We start from the raw sequence: 26,685 nt of genomic DNA, 5'->3' as shown, positions 1-26,685 counted from the left end.
CTGCAGCAGCCTCTCCCTGGAGCAGAGGGAGGGGGACAAAGGCAGGCATAGCTGTGCCAGTGGGTCACACAGCCCAACAGGGCCATCAGGTGCAGGAGGGGCTGCAGCCAGGCCCAGGGGAGCAGGGCAGAAGAGCAGGGGCTGTTCAGGTTTGTAAAAAAGGGAGGCCCCAGCACCTCTCAGCAGCCCAGTCTGACCCCTTACCAGATCACACCACAGCTACCACAGGAGGTTGGGCAGCCCTCCTCCCTCCCAACAGGATCCCAAAGAGCTCTCAGGTAATACTTGGCTGAGCAGTACAAAAATACTTGGTGAGATCACAATTATTATTACCTTTTTCAACATCTAATGTGAAAGGTTCAAACCATAGCACCCATCAATTATTACTGTACCTTCTTCTTGCTTGTTTCTCCTTAATATGTTGATTTCTTAACCTATGAAAAAAGATAATATACCTACTTTTTTGGCAGTAATTTGAAGATCTAGAGCCCAAGAAAAGCTGTTTAACAAAAAGGAATTATTAGCTAAGATTTTTAGAAGATCCAAAATATCACCGGAATTTCAAAAGACATCAACATTTAACATTTGCACTAACCAATTCATTATTGCATTCAAGGAAACACATTTTGCTTTCTCTATATTTGAGAAAATGAAATGTTCATTCAGTGGGGGAAAACATCCAAAACAATACTGGATCATTTCAATCTTTATGCCTGATAAGCATGAAGATGCTCCTCAGATCAACCCATCAAACAGAACCTGCATCACCCAAGGAATTTGGATATTGTTAAATTTTATTTTATAGTACAGTGTTGGGCACTTTATGGTCACGTGGAATTCACCAAAAACTTCTACTGATGCCACAAACTTTGGAAGGAAAAAGAAAAAACAAACCACACCATACATCACAGCTCACTTAATACATCTAGACAGTGCACTACTAACAGTAGTCTAAGGTCAGAATTACAGTTCTCAAGATGACTTTGAACAGTAGTCCAGAAGGTGCAAAAGCATGGAATAAATTTGGCTCTAGTTTTGTTAAAAGGTCAGTAAATAAATTTTCAAAACTGTAAGGACAATGCTGGTTGTTTGGTGTGTGAGTTTTTTAAATCTCAAAATTATCAATAAAATCTCAATGTATCCTGTACTTTATGCCTCTCTTTTAAGTATTAAAGACTCACAATAAGGGACATTATTGGGAATGGTTTTCATGGATCACCAAAAAAATGCTATGAAAAAACCCTAGAAGCATCAAGATTACATGGTGTTGCTTTGTTCCTTGTCGAGGCATTTCTCATCATATCTGGCACAGATTTAAAATTAACAAACACAAACTGACAAACATCTAAGCATTCTAAATTGCTCTTCCTCCTCAAAAATCATGAAGTAACAGATGTGATGTGCTTGTGTGCAAGCTGCACCAAGATTAGCTCTTCCACAGTGCTTTATTGCCTCATTCAAGTATATTAATTTAAAGAAGGTCTCAAGGAAAATCCAAAGGTTAAAAGAAAATGTACATCAATATACAAAGAAATTAATTTACAAAAACTTAAAAGGATACTGGCAACATAAGTAGATGTTTTAAGTAATGACTTATGATAATTATGGATGTCACAAACTAAATTCTTGTGGTAATACTATGAACTCTCACCTCACTGCTGGTCCTGAAAAGCAGTGCTTAAGACCTCAGCTTTTTACCCATGATTAACAAGTGATCAAACCTTAACTAAATACCATCAATTCTAAGAGTTATCCTTACTTCAATTTTAACAAGTTTTACTTTTAAGCGTTACCTGGAACTACTGGCATGTGAACATTGGCTTAGGCCTTATTATTTCTACAGAATGTGACATCCATAATCACTCCCAGTCACTAGAAATATACATTTGCCTCATTAGAATAGATTTCTTCATGTTTTTATCATACAACTGTATTTCAAAGTTACATGTAATTTTACACATTTCTAAAAAATACAATTTCATGGGTCTGCTCAAAAGCAGATGTGCACTACTAAATTACTTTGAAACAAGGGGTAATATTGCACAAAATTCACTGAAGATTTGAAAGTCAACACATTTCCCCCTTCCAACCAAGTTGCTCCCTTATTTTTAACAGAAAGAATGTTAATTCACACAGAATCATAATAAATGTCAACATACTTGAACTCAACTTATTTTCCAAATGCTAATACTGTTACTGGATTCTAAATACAAGTGTTGTTAGTATTGAGCTAAGTAATGGTACATTTTAATTGAGTACCCTTTACTACAGTACACCTTGGAGTAACTTCCAACTGTGTTACCTGCTTCATACCCCAAGCCAGCAGAGGATGGCAATGGCCCTGCCAGGTACATGGGTTGTGGATGTCCCTCTAGACTGAGGTGGCTGTGGACTCACCAGGAAACTCTACAAGAATAAGTGAAGCAGCTTTCAGAAAGACCTGTCAAGTACTTTCAACTGGCCACTGACTGAAACTGTGGAAGAGATATTGCAAAATGGATCAAGGGAGGTTTTGCACAAACAAACCATATCTTCCCTTTCCATTCCTTTATTTTAACACCCTGAGGACCATGAATTCTAGGCCAGCTGTGGTCCATGCTCCTGGGGTGAAGATGAGGACACGTTCTGGTCAGCTCAGATTCTGCTAACAAGCAAACAACACCTGGCAGAGACAGACATGCCTAATAGCAGCAAAGAAGTTACTGAAGACAAGTCACATCACCATTCATACTGGTTTTGCTGGTGCAGTTATTTCTACATTCATTCTTCTGAGATTTACTGCAATACCATGGGAACAGACAGCCTTCACCATCCTGAGCTTTGCAAAACGAAAGCTGTTCAAGTTTATTAGCCACATTTGTTTAGCCTGAAATTTCAGGCTGTTGGGAATAATACACTGGCTAGAGTCTCACAGCACCTGGACTAGAGGCTGGTGCCAAGGGAGGAGATGCTAACTCCTTGGAAATAAAGCTCCTCTTGAGCTTTCCCTGAGGAGTCAGGGAGGTCCATGGTTAGGGGTTCTTCCTTCAGGACAGGGTATGGTCAGGATCACACAGGGGGCATTTGCAAAAGGGCCTCATGCTGGCACTTGATTATTGCATGAAATGTTCCTTTGATTACTTACATGCATAGAGAAAGTATTTTAGATGCTCCTAGCAATTCTATTAGACAGCTGCACCAACAAAACGTTGTTCTGTAGAACTGAGTATCATTGACTGCAGGTGGATAAGGAGAAGCTGTTTTAAACACCTGGATTAACTGTTCTTTTGCCTAGACTTTACATTGGTTACAAGAACACGAGGTCGTAAACTAGCTCATCCTAAAACCTGAGAAGACATCTAAAACAGAATTTTAAGGTCTAAAACACTCTTCTAATAGATTGGGTGGGATTTTCAGAAGCACCCAGCACTTGTCTAAAACGCTGCCTGAAGTCTGTGTTACAATGCCTGAGAGGGGACTTCAGCCAGTGCTGAGAGTTTCTGATGATCCCACCCCAACAGCAGCAGCACCACTGAAATGCTAAATGACAAGGAAGGGTTCAGTCGACAACTTCTATGACAACTTCTACAACTACATTTTTTCTTCAGAACGAGTCTATTTTTCAGAACTACATGATGCCCAAAAATGTGAGATGGAAGAGCAAACCACTGCCTATTCTACACAGACTGCCCTCTGCATGCATAGAGGGTGGGTAGGGATCACCTCTGCATCCACAGCCCTTCCCTGATATCTGCAGTTTTCCTCGTTACATCTCTACACACGGGAATGGGAAGGCTCTGACTGGGACAGCGTATTATCCATTCTGCAAATCCCACAGGGACTTAACTCCACAGGCAGTATCACTTTTACTTACATGACTGAGCTGGAACCACTGTAACTGAGCTAGAACTGAAATCTGGAATTCTTCCAAGTTGCTATCTCTCCTGAGGACTTCCAGGCTCTCCTCACCACACTGCACTGGAACAACCCAGGAATCCCTTTGTCTTTGCACTGCCCTTACTTTTTCTTCCCAAACCAGATGAGTGATACGGCTCATTTTAGGCAGACATCTATGCAAAATAAATTCCAAAACATTAATCTCAAGTCCTGGTTTGACTTTCTACATCAGAAATTTGTTCCTATGTGTAAGTAACAGACCACAAAGCTTAATCAAATAACCTGGTATCTCCCTTAAACAGGAGAAACAGGAGGATTTTTGAGATCCTGAAGAAAAGACATGCCTCTGAAGAAGACCACAGGAGCTCTGACTGAGCAGAATTCAGTTCTCACCAGTAGCTGGTGATCAATGTGGATGATTTTCAAAGACACTAGAAGGATTTCCACAATTAAAAAGCATACAAGTATAAAACTTGCAAAGTACTGGACCTGGAAAATTTATCTTAATATAGAACCCACTGTGGTAATAAAAATACTGCATATGTAGCCAATAAACAATTTTATATTATCACAAGGACAGAGAACGAGAGTGTTGAACCAGAAATTTCAGTTTGGACTCTTATCTATTTGGTAACTGGCAATTCTATTCAAATAAGGCACAAATATTAGCCTTTTTAAAAGATCACTGATAGTAAGTGGAAAAGATCCTGTATATTACAGAGTAAAAAATGTACCTACAGTTAAAATCAACATATATATAAGACAAAGCTATTTCTGAACCCATACAAGGTTCAAAACCAAAAAAGACATATTATTTAATGATTGTAAACAAACTATGAGCTTTGTAAATAGTAAGGAAACAATGCAGCATAAGCACAGAAACATTTTGACTGAAATTAAAATAATTCTAAATTGAATATTACCATGTTCTATTTAATCTGTTTACTTCTTTTCAGCCTGCATTTTCACTCCATGAAGCAGTGAATTATTACTACAATGCCTCAATTTTGAAAGATTCCACTATCAAACTTTCAATGTTATGATCCTTATAAAAACTTAAGAATATTGGCAGTTTCACATGGCTTCCATATTTATTCCACAAAGCTGAAAATGGAACAACCTATGTGATTATTTGTTCAGTATCTAACCCTCATATGAAGCCAGTAAGATTTATGCCTGTATTAGACAGTAATTTTTGAAAACCATTTTCTGGCAGCATTCCTGGACTTAGGTGTTTGATGATTTTGAAAGTAATAATGGCCATAATTTCTGGGTTTTTTTCTATTTTCCTCCTTAAACATTGATACTGTTTACTAACTTTAATAAATGAAGGAAACAAAGCAACTTAGATTGAACCCTGGATAGAAACATCATGTGAAGTGCAGAGGAAAGGAAAATTTAAACTTTGAAATTCTCACCACAAAATGCAAGGAGATGAATGAGGAGTGAGAAGTGCTACAAGAACAAAAATCTGTGTATTGCCTATTGCAGCACTATGCTTGGGCAATGATTACTACCCACAAGGGAGAAGAAGGCCCTCAAGTGATTCATGCCAGCTTTAAACAAGGAACCATCAAGTTGCTCTGGAACTTTTTCATCTGAACAGCACATGAGCCACTTGGCCTGACCCACTTGAAACACTAAGAGTGAAGATTTTAATTATTTTTACCTTTGATTTCTTATAGTGCAAAATATTTTGCCAAGTAACATTTTTTGTTATTACAAAAGTTCACAACATATCATGTTGAGGCACAAGAGGAAACCAAAGGATAAGCAAATAGTTTGGATTACAGACTTCTGGATGTACAGCTGCTAACTCTGGAACACTGAGATTCTCCAGCAATGCAGATGCCCTCCAAAATGTTCGTGCTTGATCAGACACAGATATTTCTGCAAGATTTGAACTTTTACTATGTTTTAGCTTGTTGCACTGATTAAAAAATTAATTCTGGAGGCTCATCCTCAGTGGCAAGTACTGGCCCAGCCCTTCTCATTCTGGAAAAAGATGAAATTTTGCCCTAAGCCCAGGTCTCACTCTACTGAGCCTCTCTGGTGAGGTTCCAAACAGTGCCTCTGCCATAACATGGAGCAATTCCTTTAGGTCAGCTACCTTGTAAGAAAGCAGCCAAAAATCCCCTTTCCATTTGTGTCAGCTAGAAGGAAAATGAATTCATAAATCTCAGTGAGGCAACTGATATGAAACTCTGCTACAAACTACTCTTCAGGTACTAAAGCCCAGTCTGATCCAAATACCAACCCCAGGAATGTGCTCACTCAGGCCTAGGCTGAGATTAACAGAAATCATTCATGACAAAGAGAGAAAGAAAAAAGGTTCCATGACTTTCTTCTCAGGCAGAGCTCCTTTTATACCCATGTGCTATTTCTACCAACTTTACCACAAATATCCCTAAAAGCTGACAATTCCAATCTGCTGAAGCTGATTAACTGTCTCCTCTGTCCTAAGCTGTTGGGGAGACAAGGTATGTATGGTGAGGTGGAAAAAGAAAAGACAAGAAAATTTTAAAAATTAAAGAGCTGCTCCACAGAGCATTAAAAATGTTCAGACTTTAAAAATCCAAATTATTGTCAGGAACACTGCCAGAAGGAGGACAAGTTCTTGTTCTAAATACATTACACATCAGGACCATTTAGTCTTCTTCACTGAATTTAGAAGGAAGTTTTCAGTTGTCCAACTTGGCTAAAATGAGAGTTAGATATATGCGGTCTCAAACTGAATCTTTAAATTTAGCTTTCTAGTGTGACAAATCAGGCACAAATTAGTTTTCCAACTATAAAACTGCAGAAAATAAAAAAATAATAGAAATCCATCAATTCCACTTATATTTTCCTTTCTGAGAATTTTTAGGTGAATTAGTCTACCTAGGGAAACTGATAATGTGTCTTTAAAGTGTCTTAGTTGTAAACAGAAGTCAATAAACGTCACATTATAATTCAGCACTTCATGTACTTTATAGAAGAGAGAAAACCACGTGCTACCTTTTTGAAGTCTGGAAGACAGAGCCACAGTTTTAGTCTGGAGTAAGTTCCAAGTTATAGTCACAAGAAATTCCTTAATCTATAAAAAGTCTCCTTTCCTTCCCCCACCTTTGCTGAAGCAAATTCCTGCCATGGAAAATCATTATTGCTGTTTTGTAGATTTGCATTCATCTTCTAAGACAGTTAAAACCCCTTCTCAAAAGATTAAGGCAATTATTTTTCATTACAAATATTAACATTTGTACATTTCAGACAAATCAGATTTCTTGGTTCATTTCATGCTAATGGGATTAACATAGTACCTTCAAAACCTGGCTAGCTTTAGGTGACACCCTTGCTGCTTAGAGGAAGCAAATGCTAGGAAGCACCATACACTTGCTGTATTTTTAACATAGAGACTAACTAGTACCTGATTTGAGAGTGCATTCATACATTTAGTTCCTTTTTGTGGACCTAACTACAGCCAACAAACGAACTGAGTAAACATAGAAGCGGATGTCCAATGGCAGAAAATGCATACTCAACTGAAGAGAATTATTTTTATAACTGAAGATCTCTTATTCCTTTTCATTTTTTGGTTATCATCTTATAATGAGTTACATGGAGTCCTGAGTAGTCTCCCTTTAACATCTGATGGGAGTTAGGTTTCTCTTTTCATACTTTTCTTACGTTTTATTTCCACTGCTACTGCTGGATAAGCTACCCTTTGAAATATTTAAACCATAGTGAAAAGCAGAATTCAGTTTACATAATGACACCACTTCTTGAAGAAGTCCACCTTCTTCTGGACTTTCATCTCCTTCCTTCCCACCTTTCTCCCAAGGGACCAAAATGGATGGCTGTTGAGCAAGACCTGCTGGGAGCTGATCTTCTGAGGTATTGCTTAGTGTTTCATTAGGCTTGGCATCCTGACAGGAAGAAAAGCCTGCTTTGAAACTTTCTAGGGAAGTAAACTGGGCACTTGGTCGTACTGGAGACAGGGATGTCAAACTAGTGGTGTCCATCTTGTCACTAGTAAAGGTTTTGCCACTCTTTTCTTCTTCCATCCTTGAGAGAGATTCTCTCTGGCCACCAGAAGAAACTTGCTTCCTTGGTGATGGGGGGAGCTGCTTCCCATGGAGGGCACTGTCATCCTGGCCGAGGTTCCACTCTGCCTGGTCATTAGCACTGCTGCAGAGCAGGGTGAGGTTGCTCTCACTAGGTGCATTTGACTTGTTCTGAAAGAAAAAAACATGTGTTCATAGTTAATGTCACAAGAAACATCTCTACACTGGTATTTTTGAAACACAAGTACTGGAAGGGATTTCATATGCTCCTAAATCATGGATTCCCTTTGGGCCTCAGTGTTACAAAACAACTATCCCAGGCACAATGCAAGGCCAAGCTTTTACATTTCCTCACAGAACACTGTCTCTCAGCCTAAGGACTGCCTCTGGTACCACTAAGAGGAAGGATTTCTGTCTCCTCTTCCATTCAGTCTTGGCACAAGCAGTTTTGACAGTGAACAAAGACACACTTTTCTCGTTTGTACCCATAATATGAGAGGGAGGGGGACTAAAACTAAAACCAGATGGTATTTCCTCTTTGCTTCAGTAATTAATTATACCAATTTTCAATATTAAAGTTTTTTGGTCAAACAAAACCAGGCATTTTATTAATCTAACCCCTGTGTGACACTCATAATATAAAATTTTACAAGCTTTATAAATATTTGCATCAGTATTTGCTGCTCCAGTAACAAATCTTCTACTATAGGATCTCTTTCAGCAAAAGTAAGTGTTGGACAGCTGACATGTGCTGGAATTCAAAAACACTAAGCTTTTTGGGCTAATACCACAGCAGTGACTTGGTGAAAGTTTTAAAACTGTAGGCAAGCAGTGTGTTTACACTAAAGGACCAGTGCAACTCTACCTAAAATGGGAACAAGGAGCCCTCTTAGAAAACTCTGGAGTACTATTCTAGCAGTGTTTCAGGTGCAATTACCACCTGGATTCCATGACTTAAATCAAGAAGGAAATATCATCGTATCACTATGACTAGCCTAAGTCTACAAGGTGAAAAATGCCTTTTAAACCGCATTAAAAAATCCCAAACCAGCTCAAGGCATATCAGATTTAACAGAAAAAAATACATAGTATTAAATTATTTGATTAAGTAAATTATTATACTGTTCACAGCTCTCTATGTGGTTACTGCTTTAAGGGAAAAATACTGTTCCATGATGACTTAGCAACCTGGACAATTTCTCGGCTGGTAAAAAACCATCAAGCAGTGGCCAGCATGAGTGCACTACTATACAGCCCTAGGAAGACACATCAGCAATTCTAAGGACTGTGCTGCAGTGTCTGAGCTGCATGTTGTTCATTCCACAAGTGCAGGATTCCACTGTAAATGGACTTGGGTTGGTTTTCAAATGAAAGGAGAAGAATAACCTCAGTCTTGTAATCAATGTCATCCATTGATCTGAAGAAATCCAGGCTCTTTGCTCCTGAGAGTTTTCCTTGATCTGAACTGTGTGTGCTCAGCGTGTCCAGAATCTCTCCAAGCAAGTCCATTTCTCCTTGATGCTGAGTTATTCCAGTTTCCCCAGAACCATCACTATCATAAAAGTAAGCAGAAGCTTCCTCACTGTCTTCTGATGATAACCTGGAAACAAAACTTTTCCATCAGACAGGAACATAAAAGCCATTTTATTATAACCACTATTCAAAGGACATAGGGGAATGCATTTCAAGAGCTTTGAATGGGAACATAAACCTGGAGTCTCTTTCTACTCAAGAATTTTCCTGAACACAGATAGATGGCATTGATGGAGATGCAGCTACCATTATCTGCCTCCTGGCCTAGCCAAACTTTTTGTTCTAGTGACAAGACTGCTACTGCAACTCTTCCTCCATCACATGGGCAGATTTACTGAAGTACTGCCTATCTGCAAGGACAACTGGTGCTTTTGTCTCTTACTTCTTTTCTTGTTCATTGCAACATCCTTAGCTCAGACCCCCATTCTATCATGGCCTTTTTCTATCTCTATCTGTACTGCTACAAAGGCTCTTTTCCATGGCTCACTGTTTTCATTGTATCCTTTAAACATTTCACTAGCTTAGTCTTCCCTACTATATCACAGCTTAAGCTGCTTGATTTTGCTTTCAATGTCCTTTGTAGTTTATATCCAAATGTTCATTATCAAAAATCAACTCCTCAATTCAGAAAATGCCTCAATGCAGATTAAGCCTCAACTTACATTTTTCCTTTAGTCTCATATAGGAAGACCTCAATATAAAACCTCCAAGACACTATATGTCTTTCAGACCCTTCAAAAAGTGTCCCATTGTCATGGCCACAACACAAGCCTTAAAGAATAGACTGGCTGAGATCACTCCCCACCATGTTGATGAATATTTTGCTGTTTCTTTGTGTATGTAGTCCTTTTATCTGGAGGCTGTGAAGACTGAGGATTATGTCAAGCTCTTCTGGACACTAGAAATAATGAAAAGATATAATAGCCTGTCCCTCTTTTCAAAGCAGATTTAAATCCTAAACTACTTGACATCATCTAGATCAAGAACTGAGCTAGCAGCATGGACAGAAGAAAAATGTGTCACTTGAAGTCCACTTTGCTGAATTACACTTGTTTCCCTCTCTCCTATACATACATAACCCATCCAAACAGGCTTCTTACTTGCTTGTTCTCTCAATTTCATCATCATCATCTTCATCCAAGGCGAAATCCTGGTTACTGAGGCGCTGGTTGAAACGAGTCTGGAGGAAGGACAATTAACATTATAATTTTGTTTATTTTTTCTATTTCAGCATTACTTATGTGGAGACCAGCTGCCACTTTACTCATTAGGGATTTTGAGCTCTTGCTGAGAAAAACTACATATTGATCAAGTCTTGTAAAGGCTGTTCCAAGTCTTCAAGCACCACCAATTAAAGGGAACCATTTCTCTTCATGGCCTATGGAGGGCCTCCTTATTTATGCAAAGCCTGGTGTGCCTTATTATTTATGCAAAGCATTGATTAGCAGAACACTGGATATTGGAGGAAAAGCATCACTCAAGTCTACCAGCTACCCTTTCTTGAAAGCACATCACAGAAAGCAGTGTGGTTTAGTACTTTCTGGTAGAAATATCTGCCAAGCTTCAGTTCACGTGGTCTATTGAGCATGAAGAAAAATTGACTTTTGAAGTGGCAAATACAAAGAAAGTTGGGAGTCTCTTTATAAAGCTATATTGATGTTATGGTGCTGTACAGGATTGCAGAGTAAGTAATACCCAGTTCAGGAACTTTGCACTATCCTCTGCAAAAATGCAGGATCGTGCATTTGTGCAGGATAATTTATAGCAGATTACAATTAATTCCAACCCAGTGCACACTCAGAGCACCCCAAGAGGACTTTGCATGGTGGAACTGGTGTGCTGTAAATTCACACGTTTCTGTTCAGAATACTCACCTATTACATCATATTATTAGTCAGCAAACAAAAATAGTCTAAAAAAATTCCACAATAATTGGAAAAATGTCTCTATCCTGACCAGAACATTTAAATCAGGAATTTTAATCACTTGTACATCACAAATAACTGTCTTCAGGGCTATACAACACTCATACTTGTTTTGTATCAAAACCTTTTTGTATAGGAGGTTTGACTATACTGGCAACCAATGCACTGAATATTGTGAACCCTGGATAGCCACTAAGAATTTAAAGACACATGGATGGAATTTGTACAGAGAGAAAACAGCATAAGCTAACTTGGAGGAAAATCATATGCAAGAAAGAAGTGCTACTGCCCACATCTCATCATGCAGTTCACCAAATGCCTAAACCTGCAACCAGCCCCTGATGGGGAAGAAATATGGCCTTAATTTCAGACTACAAGGAGCTTGAAAATCTTGTACTGTGAGGATTTCAGTATGTTACCTATTACAGATTTTGTCAAGTGTTCTACAAATACCAGGACGCTCTCTGTAACTCCTCCCCCCCCCTTATTTACAGGAATGTCTCAGTACTCACTCTTTAGAGACTGAGACATTTTTTCTTGCTCAACAAGAGAGAATTTAATTAAAGCAGCAAGTTTTGATAACACTTTCCACAGTTCTTTGCCCTCTAAGAGGAAACATATGGTTCTTTATGTGTTAAACCAAGTTAATAGTTGATGGAAAATGAGAGAATTATTAGAGTATTACAACCCATCAAACAACCCTACCTAAGATTCATTCTGAACAAAAGGCATAGGATGGAATACAGAGAAACAAGCTATTTCTAACTCTTTCATATTTTTGTGAGTTCATAGTGTTGATTGCTTTCAACAGTGATGGAACATTGTCCTGCTTGTAAGTACAGGGAGGTGAATCACTCTGTTAACAGATACTGCTGATTGGCTATTTTACTGAACCCTGTCACAAGTACAGTCACTGGTTTTGGTTTAAAAGTTGCAGCTTTAAGTACTTATCTTCACTGGGAAAATTTAAATACTTTAATTTGGTAACACTAGAAAGTAACCACTTCCCCAAGAAAATTCTGACATGACATTCATTGTAATTCAAGCTCTAACCCGGAACTGGCTCCTGGAGGGCAAAATCCTGTCTGCCTCTCTCACTTTGAATTTGCATCAAAATTAGATGTTGCCATCACATTTATTCCTACTAACATAAATATGAGATTCTGCATGGAAGAAGATTCTTTAAAATGTTGAGAAGTTGCAGAAAACAAAATGGAAACTGACACTCATTCATCTGTAGAGGAGTTAACTCTGCCAATGGAATAAAATTCTACAAGGTAGCACTTGCTGATTTGTTGAAATAATAAATAATATTTCAAAGATGATAGATATCAAGCTTCAAGAAAAAAAGGGGAAAAAGGAAGAAACGTTGCGTCTTTGAGAAACAGGAGCTGAATAAAATTAAGTAGAATCAGCAAACAACATAGGCATTGCAGTGGCCTCTCAGAACAACTATGATCAGTAATATGGAAGTGTGTTAGTGAAAGGACAAATAATCACATAAAGGAATGTAACAAGACAAGTTAATAAACCTAAAACCTCCCTCCAAAACAAGAACTCCTAGCTTCTGATGGTCAAACTCTTTGAGAAAACATTTTTGTTACTAATTTAAATGATTAGGGGTATATTATAAAATTATACAGGGAGACTTTCAACAACTGAACCAAATAAAATGGGATTTACATACAAAGAAAAAGATATGGGGGAAGGGAAGGAAAGAAAAATCTCTGGCTGTAAATAACAACCTTCTCCAGCATTTACAGCTCTGCAAGCTAACCACGGAGACAACAAGCAACACATGTTTTTGAATAGTTGACTTTCCTTTAGGAGCTGTAATAAAAATGACTGCAAGGGAGGGGTATGTCCAGACTATTTTGCAAAGAAAGAAAAAGAAAGAAAGAAACCCTTAATAAATTTCAAAAGGAGAGCCATAAAACTTTTTCAATGCTCTACTAGGCAAAGTGACAGAGTATGTGCACCTGCAAAAGCTGTCAGAGTCATTTAAGAAGTCCTTCCATTACTGACGTATCCTGCTGTTTGCAGTTATTTAAGCTTTTAATTTCTGTCTTTTCTGCATTTTGAAGTGTGTAACCTTTTTTATACCCTTTTATGAAAAAAGGAGAGACTTCTGCTTCCTTCCTGATTAGCATTCTAATAACAACCAGACCATTTAAATTTATTACCGCAAGAAATTATATGGCAACGGTCCTTTCTTGCTGCACCAGAACTTTATAAAGTCTTAATAGACTGCTGTCATGTTTATTTCTATAAAATAAAGGAACAAACTTCTTTAAATTACCGAGTTGTTTTGCTTCTTCCAAACAGTTCTGCTTAATATCTAAGCAGAACTTTCTAAGTTTTGCTTAGATATTAAATCTATTACTTAATGTATTTACTTTATATCATAACAAGAACAGGGATTCAGCTTTTGCTGTTTTAAATTTCTCTCATCTTCCTGCACATGGCATCTCTCATCTCTCATTTTGCTTGGAATGTAAGAGCTGAGCACACTTAAACACAAGCTCATGTTCTCCACAAGCTGGTGTGATGCTATATATCCTTTTTGTATTCACCACATCCATCCTCTCTGGTTGCTGCCCTGCTTCAAAATCTCCTTCTGCAAGTAGTCTGCAGCCTATACAGACCTGACCCAATGCTGATCACTGAAATAAGGGAAACAAACTGACAGTATAAGTACAATAGAACCAAATAAAGGGAGAGGCAATTCTTAAACTGTTCTCTTCTGCTTGCTGGTATCCTCACAAAATGTATTACTTTGGAATAAAAATGCCAAAATTCATGAATGCTAAAGGACTTAAATGTAAGATGGTTCTAGTCTTGATTGGGTATGAAAGTCAATCTTTGAAATGTCAGCTTTTTATATAATGCTAGACCTTTCAGATGTCCAGCTTTTGGTAATGAGTGTGTATTGATTGATACTAAGGCAGGAAGTTTAACAAGGCTGCTGCTATTAATTACACTCAAAGTGAAAAACAAATAATCTTTTGATAAATGGCAGCACGAATATAATTTCACATTTACTGGCTACTCAATACATCAACACATATAAAGTTTCAAAAAAAAAAAAAGAAATATATATACCATGGTTTAAATCTGTGAAGTGCTGCTTCCTTTTTCTTAAAAACGTAGAGATTATTCATTCAGCATGAGAAAAATAATAAATACAACCCCACTGTTATTTATGATTCAGTATTTTATTTTACCCATCCTCCTCTACAACCAAATCACAGAAATAATTATGGCTCCATCCAGCAGGGAAGCAAAAGATCTCTCAATCAGACTTTCCAGTAAAGCACAACTTGTCGCCTTCCTTTCCGGTTAAACACTGTGACCTAAAGCCATGACTCACAGGAAGGTCCTCCTCATTACACTCCCCCTGAGCTGAGACTGATGAAAAAAGAGGGAAAGCAGAGACAGAAAAGTACAGATTCTAATCAAGAATGCTCTGATATGAGAAAACTGTCCTGGATATAAATTAAATAGATACCACCAGAAATACGTGTATGGGCACAGTGCTTTGAGATGCCAAGTACACTTGAATGCCACAGAGATCTCCAGTGCCTCTTGTACAGTTATAGGAAACCCTAATATCTCTGCTGAGGTAGGATTTATTATAAATACAGATGATACATTTGTTGAGATACTTAGTCACAGATAGCACATGTAATTACTTTTGTTCTGAATTACTGTGGTGAAAAATGAACAAGCTCTCAGCTCCCTACCATTTATGCTTGCCACACTCCTGAACACAGGTATCATGTGAGAATTCTGTAATGCTGCTTTTCCTTTTGAACAATTAATCATGCTTCTGCAAATATTTTTTCAGAATAGTTCTGTTTTGCTCCAAAACAAGAAGCAACCTTCCACTTTCCCTGAGGAATTGCAGCTCCTGTTTTCCTCAGGCAGCCCGAGGCCCCACACTGCCCAGAGTGAGGCACCACCTCCCCACAGCCAGATCCTGCTTTTCTCAATGGCACCGAGGCTATTCTTGGCACCCCCTCCCGTTTTCAGCTGATGATGCACGGTGGCACTGTGCCACACACCATTCTAGCTGCAAGGAGTGCACCATCCCAAGGCAGCCTGCCTCCACTTTCATTGGCAACAAGCACAAGTGTTAGTCTTTTCAAACAGGACGTGGAGATTTGCAGTGCCATTTGCAACAGCTAAAGCCAGCAGCTCATTTTTTTGTGCATGATTGGACAAATCAGATTCACCAGGCAGAATTCGCAGTTAGAAGAATGGAGAAATATATCTCTTATTAATATATCACTTATTTTCCCTTTTCTGATGGTGATAATGTCCTAATGTACACTCAATGATCAGATGGAAGGAATATTAGAGAATGGAGGGCTGAGAGGGTCACAGTGGACAGAAGAGCAGGAAGATAAGGGAGAATGTGTGTCAGAAAAGAAAAACTAATCAGTGTCCAATCAGTGTCCAAAGCCATCCAAATGTTTATATGAACAAAACCAGAAAAAGGAACATGCACTTGAGGTAACAAGAAAGTCAAGAGATGTGGAAGTAACTCAGGTGCACAGAGTGGGACTTTAGTGAACCAGGACAGTTGTAAATCCAGTTTATTTGGCTGAAATGTGCTATTTGATACAATTCCTAAGCAGATAAAAGAGACTACTGGTTAAACTGATCTTTTGGGAAAAATGTACATCATACCCTTACATCAGCAGAAGTGTCTCATGCTACAATCACAGCTGAGAGCTCCAGCTGCTGATCATATGTGACTTTCTCAGAGGAAAACCTATCAAAAATACCTACATTAAAATGTACAATGTGGATGTGATGGTAAAAACAAACACCCTACACCTCCAGACCTCAGCAGCACCAGCCCTGTCCATCAGACAATGGACTGTGGAAGATCCTACTTGAGGGAAGTGCAATAGGAAGATGGAAAACAGACTAATCACATTTGCAAGGAAAAAAAGACTGTGCCTTGAAAATACTGACTGCAAGCACATTTCCACACTGCCTAGGGATTCCAAACAGAAGAATTACCAAGGAGGAGTCCCTCTTCCAGTTTGACACCAGTAGGAGTCTTCAGCTCAACAAATAAGGTCTTTCTCTAAAAGGTGCTGTGGAATTTGGCTGGCACTTGGAGTTGGATGTTACTGATTTCAGCTATTTTTGGGCCCAAATTAGACAATTAGAAGCAAGACAGAGGCATCATCAGGATGCAGTCAGGATTCCAGGTGGGCTGAGCTGCCCTTCAGTCATGCTTCTCTCTCCATTTTCTGCAGCAAGAGCCTAAGGCAGCACTGCTGCTAACTGCAGCATTTCAGCAGTATCTAAAATTAGACAGGCTGAATCTGGACTCACATTTCAGAGATGCTGAGATCCCTGCAGGAAAGGATTTTCCTGTTTCTTCTTTTTCTCCCTCCTTTTCCCTCCAGACAAACCTTTTTCATTAATTGAACTTCTTTATTCTTTTTTTTTTTTTTTTTTTTGTCATTCTTAGATACAGGAATATAGAGAGGAAGACAACATAGGGGAACATAGAGTACTAGAGCTGAAGTTTTAGATGTAAAGTGGTGCTCTTCAAACCTTCAAGCCAGAAGGCAAAAGCAACATTGAAGTCAGCACACAGGTTCCAACTGTGGCTATTGGCTCTCCTGGCTCCCTGATTTAGTGGAGCAAAACTATGACTCTGTGGAAGACAGAAGATACACAGCAAAAGAAAGTAAAAGATACCACTGCTACATTAAGATGTTGATAAACTCTCCTGATGAAAAAAAGGAATCTGGTTATTTCAATTAAATTCTGAGGACAGAAAGGTTCACCCAGTTTTGAGATAGTCTGCAAGACAGCATTTCTCTCTGAGATCCTTCAGAGAAAGGAAACAGTGCTCCACATACCAGTGTGGTTTATTTGTTTGCAGAAGAAAGATCCTCTGAAAGACTGCATTTCTATTTAATATAAAACTTAAAGAGGGGGGCTACAATAGCCAGGAAAAGCATCTGCAAACTTTTTGCTTGTATAAATTTTTTTTTAGTAGGATAAATCAGAGGTAGACATGCTGATGACTGCCCTGAAAAACCAAGCATTCCACAGGGTGACAAAAAATTCCAGAGCTGCTTCCTGACCATTAGCCCATTATTATTTTTTTTTAAATTAAATTAAATTGGAATCAAGGTAATTAGTGAAGAGATTTCTCAAGTGATTTTTACAGCAAAACTCCAAGAACAGCAGCCACAAGGCTGACAGTGGTTTATGGGTGCAGAACAAACAGCACAGCTCTGGTGAGGACAGTCACTGTCCCTGTTCAGTGGGAAGCAGGGACAGGTTTCAGCAATCTTGTAATTCTACCTCTGCTTGGGAGCTTCTATTCCCTATTCCTGAAAATAGTACCAGGCATGATACATAAAAGCATGTAAAGGCTTAATTTCCACAAAGCCCAGGGACAATTTCACTTCACACAAATAAAGGAAGTAGCCCTTGATTTTAGGAGGTCTTCACTGAGCAGGCAAGGCTTGCACAGGCACAGGATCCCCGGTGCTCTGCCAGTTTGGAAAGGAACAGGAGCCACAAGAGGGCACTCTCGTAATCTGTAATTTGAATTTTGACTGCCTAGCTTTTTCATTTTTAATTAAAAGGAAATCTGACTGTTTTGCAGAATGAAGAGATCTTACTTGACACAATAAGACAAAAGATTTTTCTCCAAACTAAAGGAAGCTAATGATATCGACAATATTTTCACATTACACCACATTAGCTAAAGAAACTGAATTTACTGATCAACCAATGAAACTGTATTTTACAGCAGCAAAATTTGATTTACATTAAAAACTAGCTCGTACTGTTTATGACATCTTTCAGTTTTTAATATTTCAGTCAATGAGGGTAGAAAAAACTTCCAGCAACAGAACCAGGGTTAAATGTGGTTAGTAGTCATAGATGTGATCTCAAGCACATTGTCTGAATACAAACACAGGTAAATGTACTTAATCAGATTTATGTTTCTGAAATCACTGTGGGACTGACTGTGGATATTTTTTCTAAAAGACATTCAGTCATCTTATACAGAATATGTACATTCAGCACTGCATTATCACAATCTCCTCTCTTATTTTCCAGGAAAAAGAAAGAAGTCTTCAGAATAGCCCTCTCTTCAGAATAGCCACTCTCATCCCCTTTTCAGGTTAGGAGGGTAATCAGTTACTAGAAGTCCTTTGTAGCTAATGATTATGTCATTTATTTTACTGGCCATTGTAGGGATATTGATAAATGGGGCACTCCTGAAGGTAAGGTTATTCTGAACACATCTTCCTGCCTGACACTTGCTGTGTTTGTTGAACAGATGCCAAGCACACCTACTGCAAGCTGAATTATATATTGTAATGTTTCTAGGACATACTTCAATAAAAGTGAAAAGGCTCCATTTGCAATACACTTTAAAAAAGGAAAGAAAGAAAAAAAGTATAGAAAATTCTCTTCTGTTTGAGAACACCAAGAAAAAAGTTTTGTCTAACTTGATTTTTATTAGAAGTGTTTTAAAAACCTTCTTAGACACTGTATTTGGATTCTGCAAAGTCATGGTGAGACTTCACTTGGTATCTTCAATATAGGAACATTTAAAGCAATGCTGAGACACAGTGATTGGTAAATCCACTCCTAGAATCCACATGCCTATTTCCATTACAGATGGAAAGTAGTAGGTGCCTAAAGGTACAGGTAGAGCATACATTTTCTGAGAGACAAGGGGTATTGCTAATTTAATAACTGCAAAGGGAACTGGTAGTTCTTATTTGGTATTCTGCTAATCTTCCAGAGTGTTTTATTTGCCATGAGATACATTAGAATTGTTGAGATCCTGACATGGTCCATTTTCAGTAAGCTACCCCAACACCTAATATAATAGTAAAATTACAAAGATCAAACAGATCTTCCTGGCATTCAAAGCAGGATCATAATAAACATGCTCTCTTTTAATTTATATACTAATTTGGAACAATTTTACAAAGTTCCTATTGCATTCAGGTCCCTGTATACACAGAAATCTGCATTACCTGGGAGCATGCAATGGCACAGAATTAAAACAGAATATGCAAACACTGAATGCTCCATAGTCTAAAACATGCCCTGCTGTACCTTGCTCATCAACAGTTAAAGGAACTCAGCGGTATCATTTACAAAATACTGCAAACAGAGCCTAAGCAAACTCATGCTTGCATTAACTTTTATTTCAAAAAATTTAGCTGGTGATTTCTTCTATCTTCTACATTCCTAATTAATGTAAGAGATGAAACATATCTGAGACACATTATTAGCTCTAGGCATGAAACAGTTAACAGCAGTGCACATGCCAAGGTTTTCATAAGGCTTAACAATAAAAAGCTTCAATCCTCCACTTTCACTAGATTTTGTTGTTGTGGTTTTCCCTTGCTTAGGGCAATCCATCTGTTAATGTTGACTTGCAATATAGCTAAGCTCACACATGTCTGAAGAGCCTAGAACAGCGAACCTGAGCAGGAGCAAGCTCAGATGAATTCTGCAGAGAGGGAACGGCTCGTCTGAGCACGGATTAATGGTGCGCACACGCGCACGCACGCGGGCACCAACCAGTGCACTGCCCTCAGCTCCAGCTTTTAGGAAACACTTTCAAAATGCAAATTATAGGAGGGCAAGCTGAGCGCTTCAGTTTGCAATAACACATTTAATTATTTATCCTCTGGTTAGGTTTTGACAGCTATTTTAGATGCTATAATTTTTTTCCTTTTTAAATTTACATCTGATTTTTCTTAAGCCTATTGCCAATCTGGAAAAGAAAAAATACAATAAAGCCACTATGACAGCAGTGATAAAGCTTAGTAAATATTCATTGTTAAAAATGGGTCTGCACTGTGACCAGTGCTGGTATTCTCCCAGGGCCAAACTGGCTGTGTTTTCAATAAAACCAGAGAAGTATCCTTTCCCTTGAGCCCTGTTAGGCTGAGGCTGCAGTTGGAACTGTCATCCTCACACAAAAGCAAAGGGGCTGGGTTTTACAAACGCAAAGCCTAATTGGGAGATCTTCATGGCTGTACCCTTGACATTTATTAAAGCCTCATCAACAAAACAGGAAATAACCGTCCTAATTAGCAGACCCATATACAAACTACTGCTTGCTGGGGTAAAAGGAGACTCACTTCCTATTGTAAAGGAAACTTCCTCTCAGACCCCCAAATCCTGTTATGAATGAATTTTAAAATTATCTTTCTCTGTAAAGCAAACTTTCATATCTAACATAACTTTTCAAAGTATGTTTTACAGCATCTCAGGTAACTCTTAGTATTTAACTGTTTCCAAGAAGTGGAGAAGGAAAAGCTCAATGCATACTTCTGATAGAACATAAAATATGACACCAAATTCTTTGTATTTACAATTTTCTAAATGTTTCAGAGTATGGAAGAGATAGTAATAAAGTACAGAGGTGCCTCTGTTTTGGAAGCAGGATGACCATTAAAAGCAATTGGTCTCTCTTGTTTACTGTTTATCTAGGTTTGGGGTGGGTATTACAGTACACAAATGTAACAACTTAATCAGTATCTGGTCCTTTAAATGTCTATCAAATTGCCTGAACTCCACATTAGCACTAGCCTTATACTGATACAGCCACTGGTGAACTTTAGAGATCTGGGTGAAGAGTTTCATTTGCAGGATAAAGACTACCAGAAAAAGGAATAAATCTGACAACAGCACACTGAATCTCACTTCTTTTAAACATTAGATTCAGTACTAGATCAAACAGGGCTCTCATACATATGCACTGTGAATACTAACATATATTCTTATGCGATGTAAACTTTAAAATCACCACTTATTAATAAAGAATTTATGTTATCTTATTCAAACATTTAGACCAAAAATAAAAACAAGAGTAGCAACAGCAGACTGATTTTTCAGAAGTCCTTTGGTTTGTTTGCTTTTGGGGAGGAAGAAAAAGTGAATTGAATGAGTGAGAGGTGAAGGTGTTCTTGGAGGGCAATCCCCTCGTGCCCCTTCCTGCCCACTGTTCACGTGATGTTTGGGACAAGAGCTGGGGAGAAGACACCTTTGGTTTGGAGCAGGGCAAAACTGTGAGGCCCTCAGTTCCCAGCTTTGTTGGTAAATTGAGCCCACACAAACACGTGTGTGTCCGTGTGCACACACACCCATTAACACACGTGTGTATGCATGCAGGAAACAAAGCCAGGCACACATCTGCACTCCTGCCTTGTTTGCAAAGCTAAAGGACAACTGGTAGAAACAGCAATGATTACAGGATTTGGCACTGTACAGCTGGACAAACACAAAACCACAGAAAAGTTCAATTGTTCTGTCTGAACACGTGCCTTCAAAAGAAATCTTTAATTGTACCAAGGTGAATGATATTCCTTTGTATCCCTAGACTCCTGTACATAACAATAGGCAGCACTACCATATCAGTGAAGCAGAAAGTCTTTGTATTATTTATAACCCTGCTAAAAATAATGACTTAATACTAATGTACAATTTCACTATCATTTAGCAATCATCTGCATCAGTTCTATGTTGCATTTCAGAAACATTGCATTTACTACTGATAAAAACTAATTCAAAATCAAATTGATTAAATAGACAACCCATATTTTTATTATTGCAGTACCAAGAGCAAAAAATAAATGTTGCTAGATCAGTTGGACTGCATTTATATACTTAATTCTCATATTAGGAAGATAGAGGCATTAAAAATCCATATATATTAAAAACATGCAATAACAATATAATATAAAAATAAATACCTATATATTAAAAATATGTACATATGCAGGTAAATATTTGTAGGAGAAACAAGTGTTAGAAAAACTACTTTGTTTGTATTTTTGAATTAAAACTGTCAAAATGAATCCGAAAACATTAAAACACTTGCCAAAGTTGAGACACTACACCTGTTACTTCAAATCTAGACTAGAAAGGATTAGAGAACAAAAGCCAAGACACTGGCACTGCATGAACTAGCTGACTTATTAACAAAATAATAAATCACAACTATCTGAGCAAGGTTAAAGGCAATATGACTGCCAAAACATTTTATTAGAAACACAAAATTAATATGCCTTAAAATAAACGAGATAGGCTTCTCACAAAAATACATTCAGGTTTATTCATAGATCTGTATTAAGCTTTCTCAAAACCAGTATTTAAGAATTAAATCTCAGATCCATACTTACAGATCTCCTGTTCTTTCCCCCTCTCAACAGGGATGAAACACAAACAGCCTTTTTTTTTTCTCCACACAAGCAGTGTAGCAGTATTTCTATAAACATAGCCTTTTAATCACACTATCCAAACAGAGGAAAATCATCTTGGAAACAGATTCACACAGACACTACTGTAAGCAGCAAAAATTTTTCCCTAATGGTATGTGAATGCAAACAGAAGTTTCAGGTGTCTTACCTGTGCCAGTCTCCGTTTTTCTGAGCTTGTTCTTTTGTCAGGATGCGATGTGTAGACAGGAACAGTCTGTACTGCACCAACACTACACGTTCCACACTCTTCCTCACTCTCCTATGCAACGAAACAGATTTAAATTCCTTTATTTATAATCATTATCTGCAAACATACCCTCCATATTATGCATGCAGAATGCATTCAAAATTATCTTGCCACAATCTATTACTGTCATGAAAATACCATCTGTAGCAAGAAAATCAAAATTAACTTTTCAAAACGCCAGATCACCAGCATGGTCATTTCAAAGTTGAATTGTTCAAATGTTTTTGAAATTTTTCTTAAAATAGCATAATAGGTATCCAAAAAATGGTTCCTTCTCTGTACAGAAAAATCTCACATTGAAGCAAAATTCCAAATGGGAAAAGCAGCTGCAGAATGCCTAAACCATCTACTCTGAGTTTGTGAGGTTGCTTTTGCAAAATGAAACTATTCTTTCACCTTGAAACACTGCTACTGCTCATGTATCTTATGGAACTAAAACTGGACAACTGCACCTCCTGAAATCCAGTGTACTGCAAGACTCTCCCTTCTCAAATTCTCAGCTTGAAGCAAAGGCTTTGATTGTGATATCAAAGCAATCAACTTTATGAAAACATACATCCTCTTAATGTATCTTTGAAGACCTCTGTTGTTCTATGATAAAATATGCAAACAATAAAGAGATTATTCAGTGGATGCATAGAATGACAGATAGTTGCCAGAGGGCTCGTTATGAAAAATGTATTGTTGAACAAAGGGCTAAGCATATTTCAAAAGTCATTAAAAACACAAATCTCATGTGATTTGTAAAGTATAAGCTTCAAACTGATACAGGAAGCAGTGTAAGAAAGTAAATAAAGTGTTCTACGTACCTTGTGTTTTAACTTACTCTTCACTTCTTTTATTCCTTGCCTCGCCTGGTTTTTTGCCTGGAGAAATAAAAGGACTTAAATTGCTCTGCAGGACACTGGCTGTAGTCACAGAACATGCCTTATGATGCCAAACTTATTTTGCCTTTTTTTTTAACACCTGGTGATATAGGAATGGGCAAGAATCTTTATCACAAATTTCAAGCACGCACTGCCACTGTATTTTTTATACTCATGCTTTCTCCACAAATTTAAGGATCTTTTTTCAGTACATCCATGCCACTGCTGGGAAAACATACATACTCAAAATTTCTCCATTATTACTAGGGACAGGCGAAAAATGGTCATCTACATAACTCCTTTATTTTAAATGCTCCTTTTGATTTGAAAGAGTATTTTAGCAACAAAGCATGCTGAAAAATGTTAAGATTTTTTAAGATGACTGCAACAGTGTTCCAGTCTGGCAACTTGCAGGGCAACATCAACCTTAAGAGAAATGATTTCATATGCAGATGGAGATTTTGCCCAGTGTTGCTGAACAGCACAGTGCTGCTATTTAGGGGAGAATTCTGTATGCGTTAAAAGAGACAGACAAGAATCACTGTTGCATAGAAAACAGCCAAGAATATTCTTCAATACAGAAAGGAATTATCAGTATGGAATAACATGTTGTTAGGCTAATAAAAATGAGATAGGGGGAGAGAGAGAGAATGGGGGGAGAAAGAAAAAAAAATAAACATGGGGGTATAACATCCAAAACCCAAACAGAAAAAAAGTTGTCTTTCCTACAAAAATATGGGAAAAAATTAGAAAAGTTTTTAAGGTTGTATTGAAAATAGGAGTTTTAAAATACATTCTAGGGCATAAATATATAAAAGCCATCAGAAAAAAAAATTCTTGAATCAAGAGGTCAGAGAGTCTTTTTGATCCTTAAATCATACATCCATAAGCTCAGTAAGAGCACGATGGGGTGCCATGTACCAGATGCTAACCTGAAAGCCACTTTAAACTTCCCAGATCCTGCTCACAGCATTTGGATGAATTTTGGAGCGCTCTGTTCTAACTCTGAGGGATGGTACCCGTGACATTACTCAAAGCTCCCAATCAGTTATGTAGCAATTAAGAAATGCATATTTCAGTCCTCTGGTAGTAGGCTCCATAAAGGACAACAATGTAAGTAATTAAATGGGGTAGAAATATAGATATCATATACATAAAGATCCTCAGAAGTTTACTGTAGTTTCCTTGATAGTAAAGGTTCTTCACTTTGAAGAACCTTTACTATCAAGGGCATAATTATCAAAATTGAAGGCTGAACCACAGTCTAAGATAGTGCAAATGAAGAAGAATAATTTGCAGATGAACCATTTTTTAAATTATAAATGAGTCCATGAATATGAAGTATATTTAATTTATTTACCTGTTTCTTTCCATGACTGATGTGTTTTTAAAGTGATGTAAAATTAAAAATTCTGTTTGAAAACTTTACTTAAAATACTCTAGTACACACTGATTTACTGATTTATTCAGGACTATTTATGATGCATCCAGCTAGTGGAACATTTGGAAAAGCAAAAAGGAAGCCAAAAATCTTTTCCTCTGTATTATAAAAGCAACTTTAAAACACTTCTCAGTTCATTTTTTTCTAATGCTGTTTAACCATACTGCATAATACAGTATAATCTCACATGCATCATGGGGTAGGCAGTCTTTGAAAAACAAGATCTTTTAAGATGAAAAGTGTAAGCATTAAACCCAGTTAAACATGAGCACTCCACTATCATTTTTAAAAAGGAGCAGATGATTTGCTGCACACATTACTGATGCTTTACCACATCTCAATAGTGCAGCACTTACTGCCAAAGTGAAATTACAGCTGTGTATCAAATACCTAAATGATATTCAAATAAGCTTCGAAGTGTGTATGAGGACTGAAAGAAAACCAGCACACTGATGCTTTGATAAAGTCTATTTTTATGTACAAGCTATCTAGGATACCCTGAAACAACTCTAAGTCCTACTGCTATATGAGAAAACAAATGAAGTTCAACGCTTTCTACAGGGTGGAGTACTTTTTTGCTATTTATTTATAAAATGCTTAGGTTTTTCAGTATCCAGAGAGAATGAGAGGTTGTCAGAAACTGCAGTATTCTGATGTATTATTTATTTTAAATAGATGATCTTACAAATTTATATGCTGTTTTCACAGCCGGAGTGGCTTTGGTCATTGCTGTGTTGATCAGGGCACCGCCTTTCTGAAATACACAACAAATGTATTTTAGTAACATTTTAACACAAGGCAAACCTTAAGACAACAGCAAGGAAAAATAAACAGTGTGCTGTGAAGAAGTAAGAACCCTCCTTTGAAATGAGTAAGAGCAAGCACAGCTGTGTTTCCTCCCCAGCCTGCTGTCTGCAGCTACACAAGGGTTACAGTACGTCATTCCACAGCTGACACATTTATCAAGGCACTCCAACAGAATGATGGATTTTCAGTCTTCATTCACTGTTACCATTTCAAAATCAATTCAGAAGTTAGGCTATTTTTCATGTGTTCCTATCATATTTATTATGCAACTAAAAAAACTTTGACCTGACGGGAAGAACTATCTCATTTAATCAAACAGGAATTCTCTTTATCTAAAATAATGTATTTTATAAATGCTGCAGAATAACAAGGTTATACCAAGGGTCTCCTGTCAGTCAAATTGCACAAATCCATATTAACAAAATTGCTATTTACTAAAAGGGATAAGCTTTTTATCAAATTGTCACACCTAATTCACAGTCATGGAATGCAGCATGATACAGAGAGCAATGAAATCTTTGACTATATAGAGATAAAAACCTTGTGCATTTTGGCATTTGTTTTGTGTATGGGAATTTTTAAAAATTCTTCAATTAAAAAACTCAAACAGTTTTTGCATATACTTGAGACTTGGTATTTCTTACAGAATGTACTTCCATCTTTCTCAC

At 37.6% G+C, this 26,685-nt stretch overlaps 1 protein-coding gene across 2 annotated transcripts in view; it reads right to left on the bottom strand.

The window, feature by feature from the left end:
* Window positions 1–678: 678 nt before the first annotated feature.
* The window catches only part of DENND1B (DENN domain containing 1B), a 150,787-nt gene continuing 124,780 nt past the window's right edge, over window positions 679–26,685 (bottom strand). For both annotated transcript variants that reach the window (XM_018912069.3, XM_018912071.3), the window contains 6 exons: window positions 25,896–25,964; window positions 23,713–23,769; window positions 22,805–22,915; window positions 10,553–10,632; window positions 9,306–9,519; window positions 679–8,090 (listed from right to left, as the gene is read on the bottom strand). In XM_018912069.3, coding sequence (XP_018767614.1) covers window positions 7,539–8,090; window positions 9,306–9,519; window positions 10,553–10,632; window positions 22,805–22,915; window positions 23,713–23,769; window positions 25,896–25,964 — 1,083 coding nt within the window. In that variant the 3' untranslated portion in view covers window positions 679–7,538. The remainder of the gene's footprint in view (window positions 8,091–9,305; window positions 9,520–10,552; window positions 10,633–22,804; window positions 22,916–23,712; window positions 23,770–25,895; window positions 25,965–26,685) is intronic.

The sequence above is a fragment of the Serinus canaria genome, chromosome 8 (genome assembly GCF_022539315.1).
Source record: "Serinus canaria isolate serCan28SL12 chromosome 8, serCan2020, whole genome shotgun sequence".
Classification (NCBI taxonomy): Eukaryota; Metazoa; Chordata; class Aves; order Passeriformes; family Fringillidae; genus Serinus; species Serinus canaria.
Note: the sequence above shows the minus strand (reverse complement) of the source record. Positions and strands in the feature narration are given on the sequence as shown.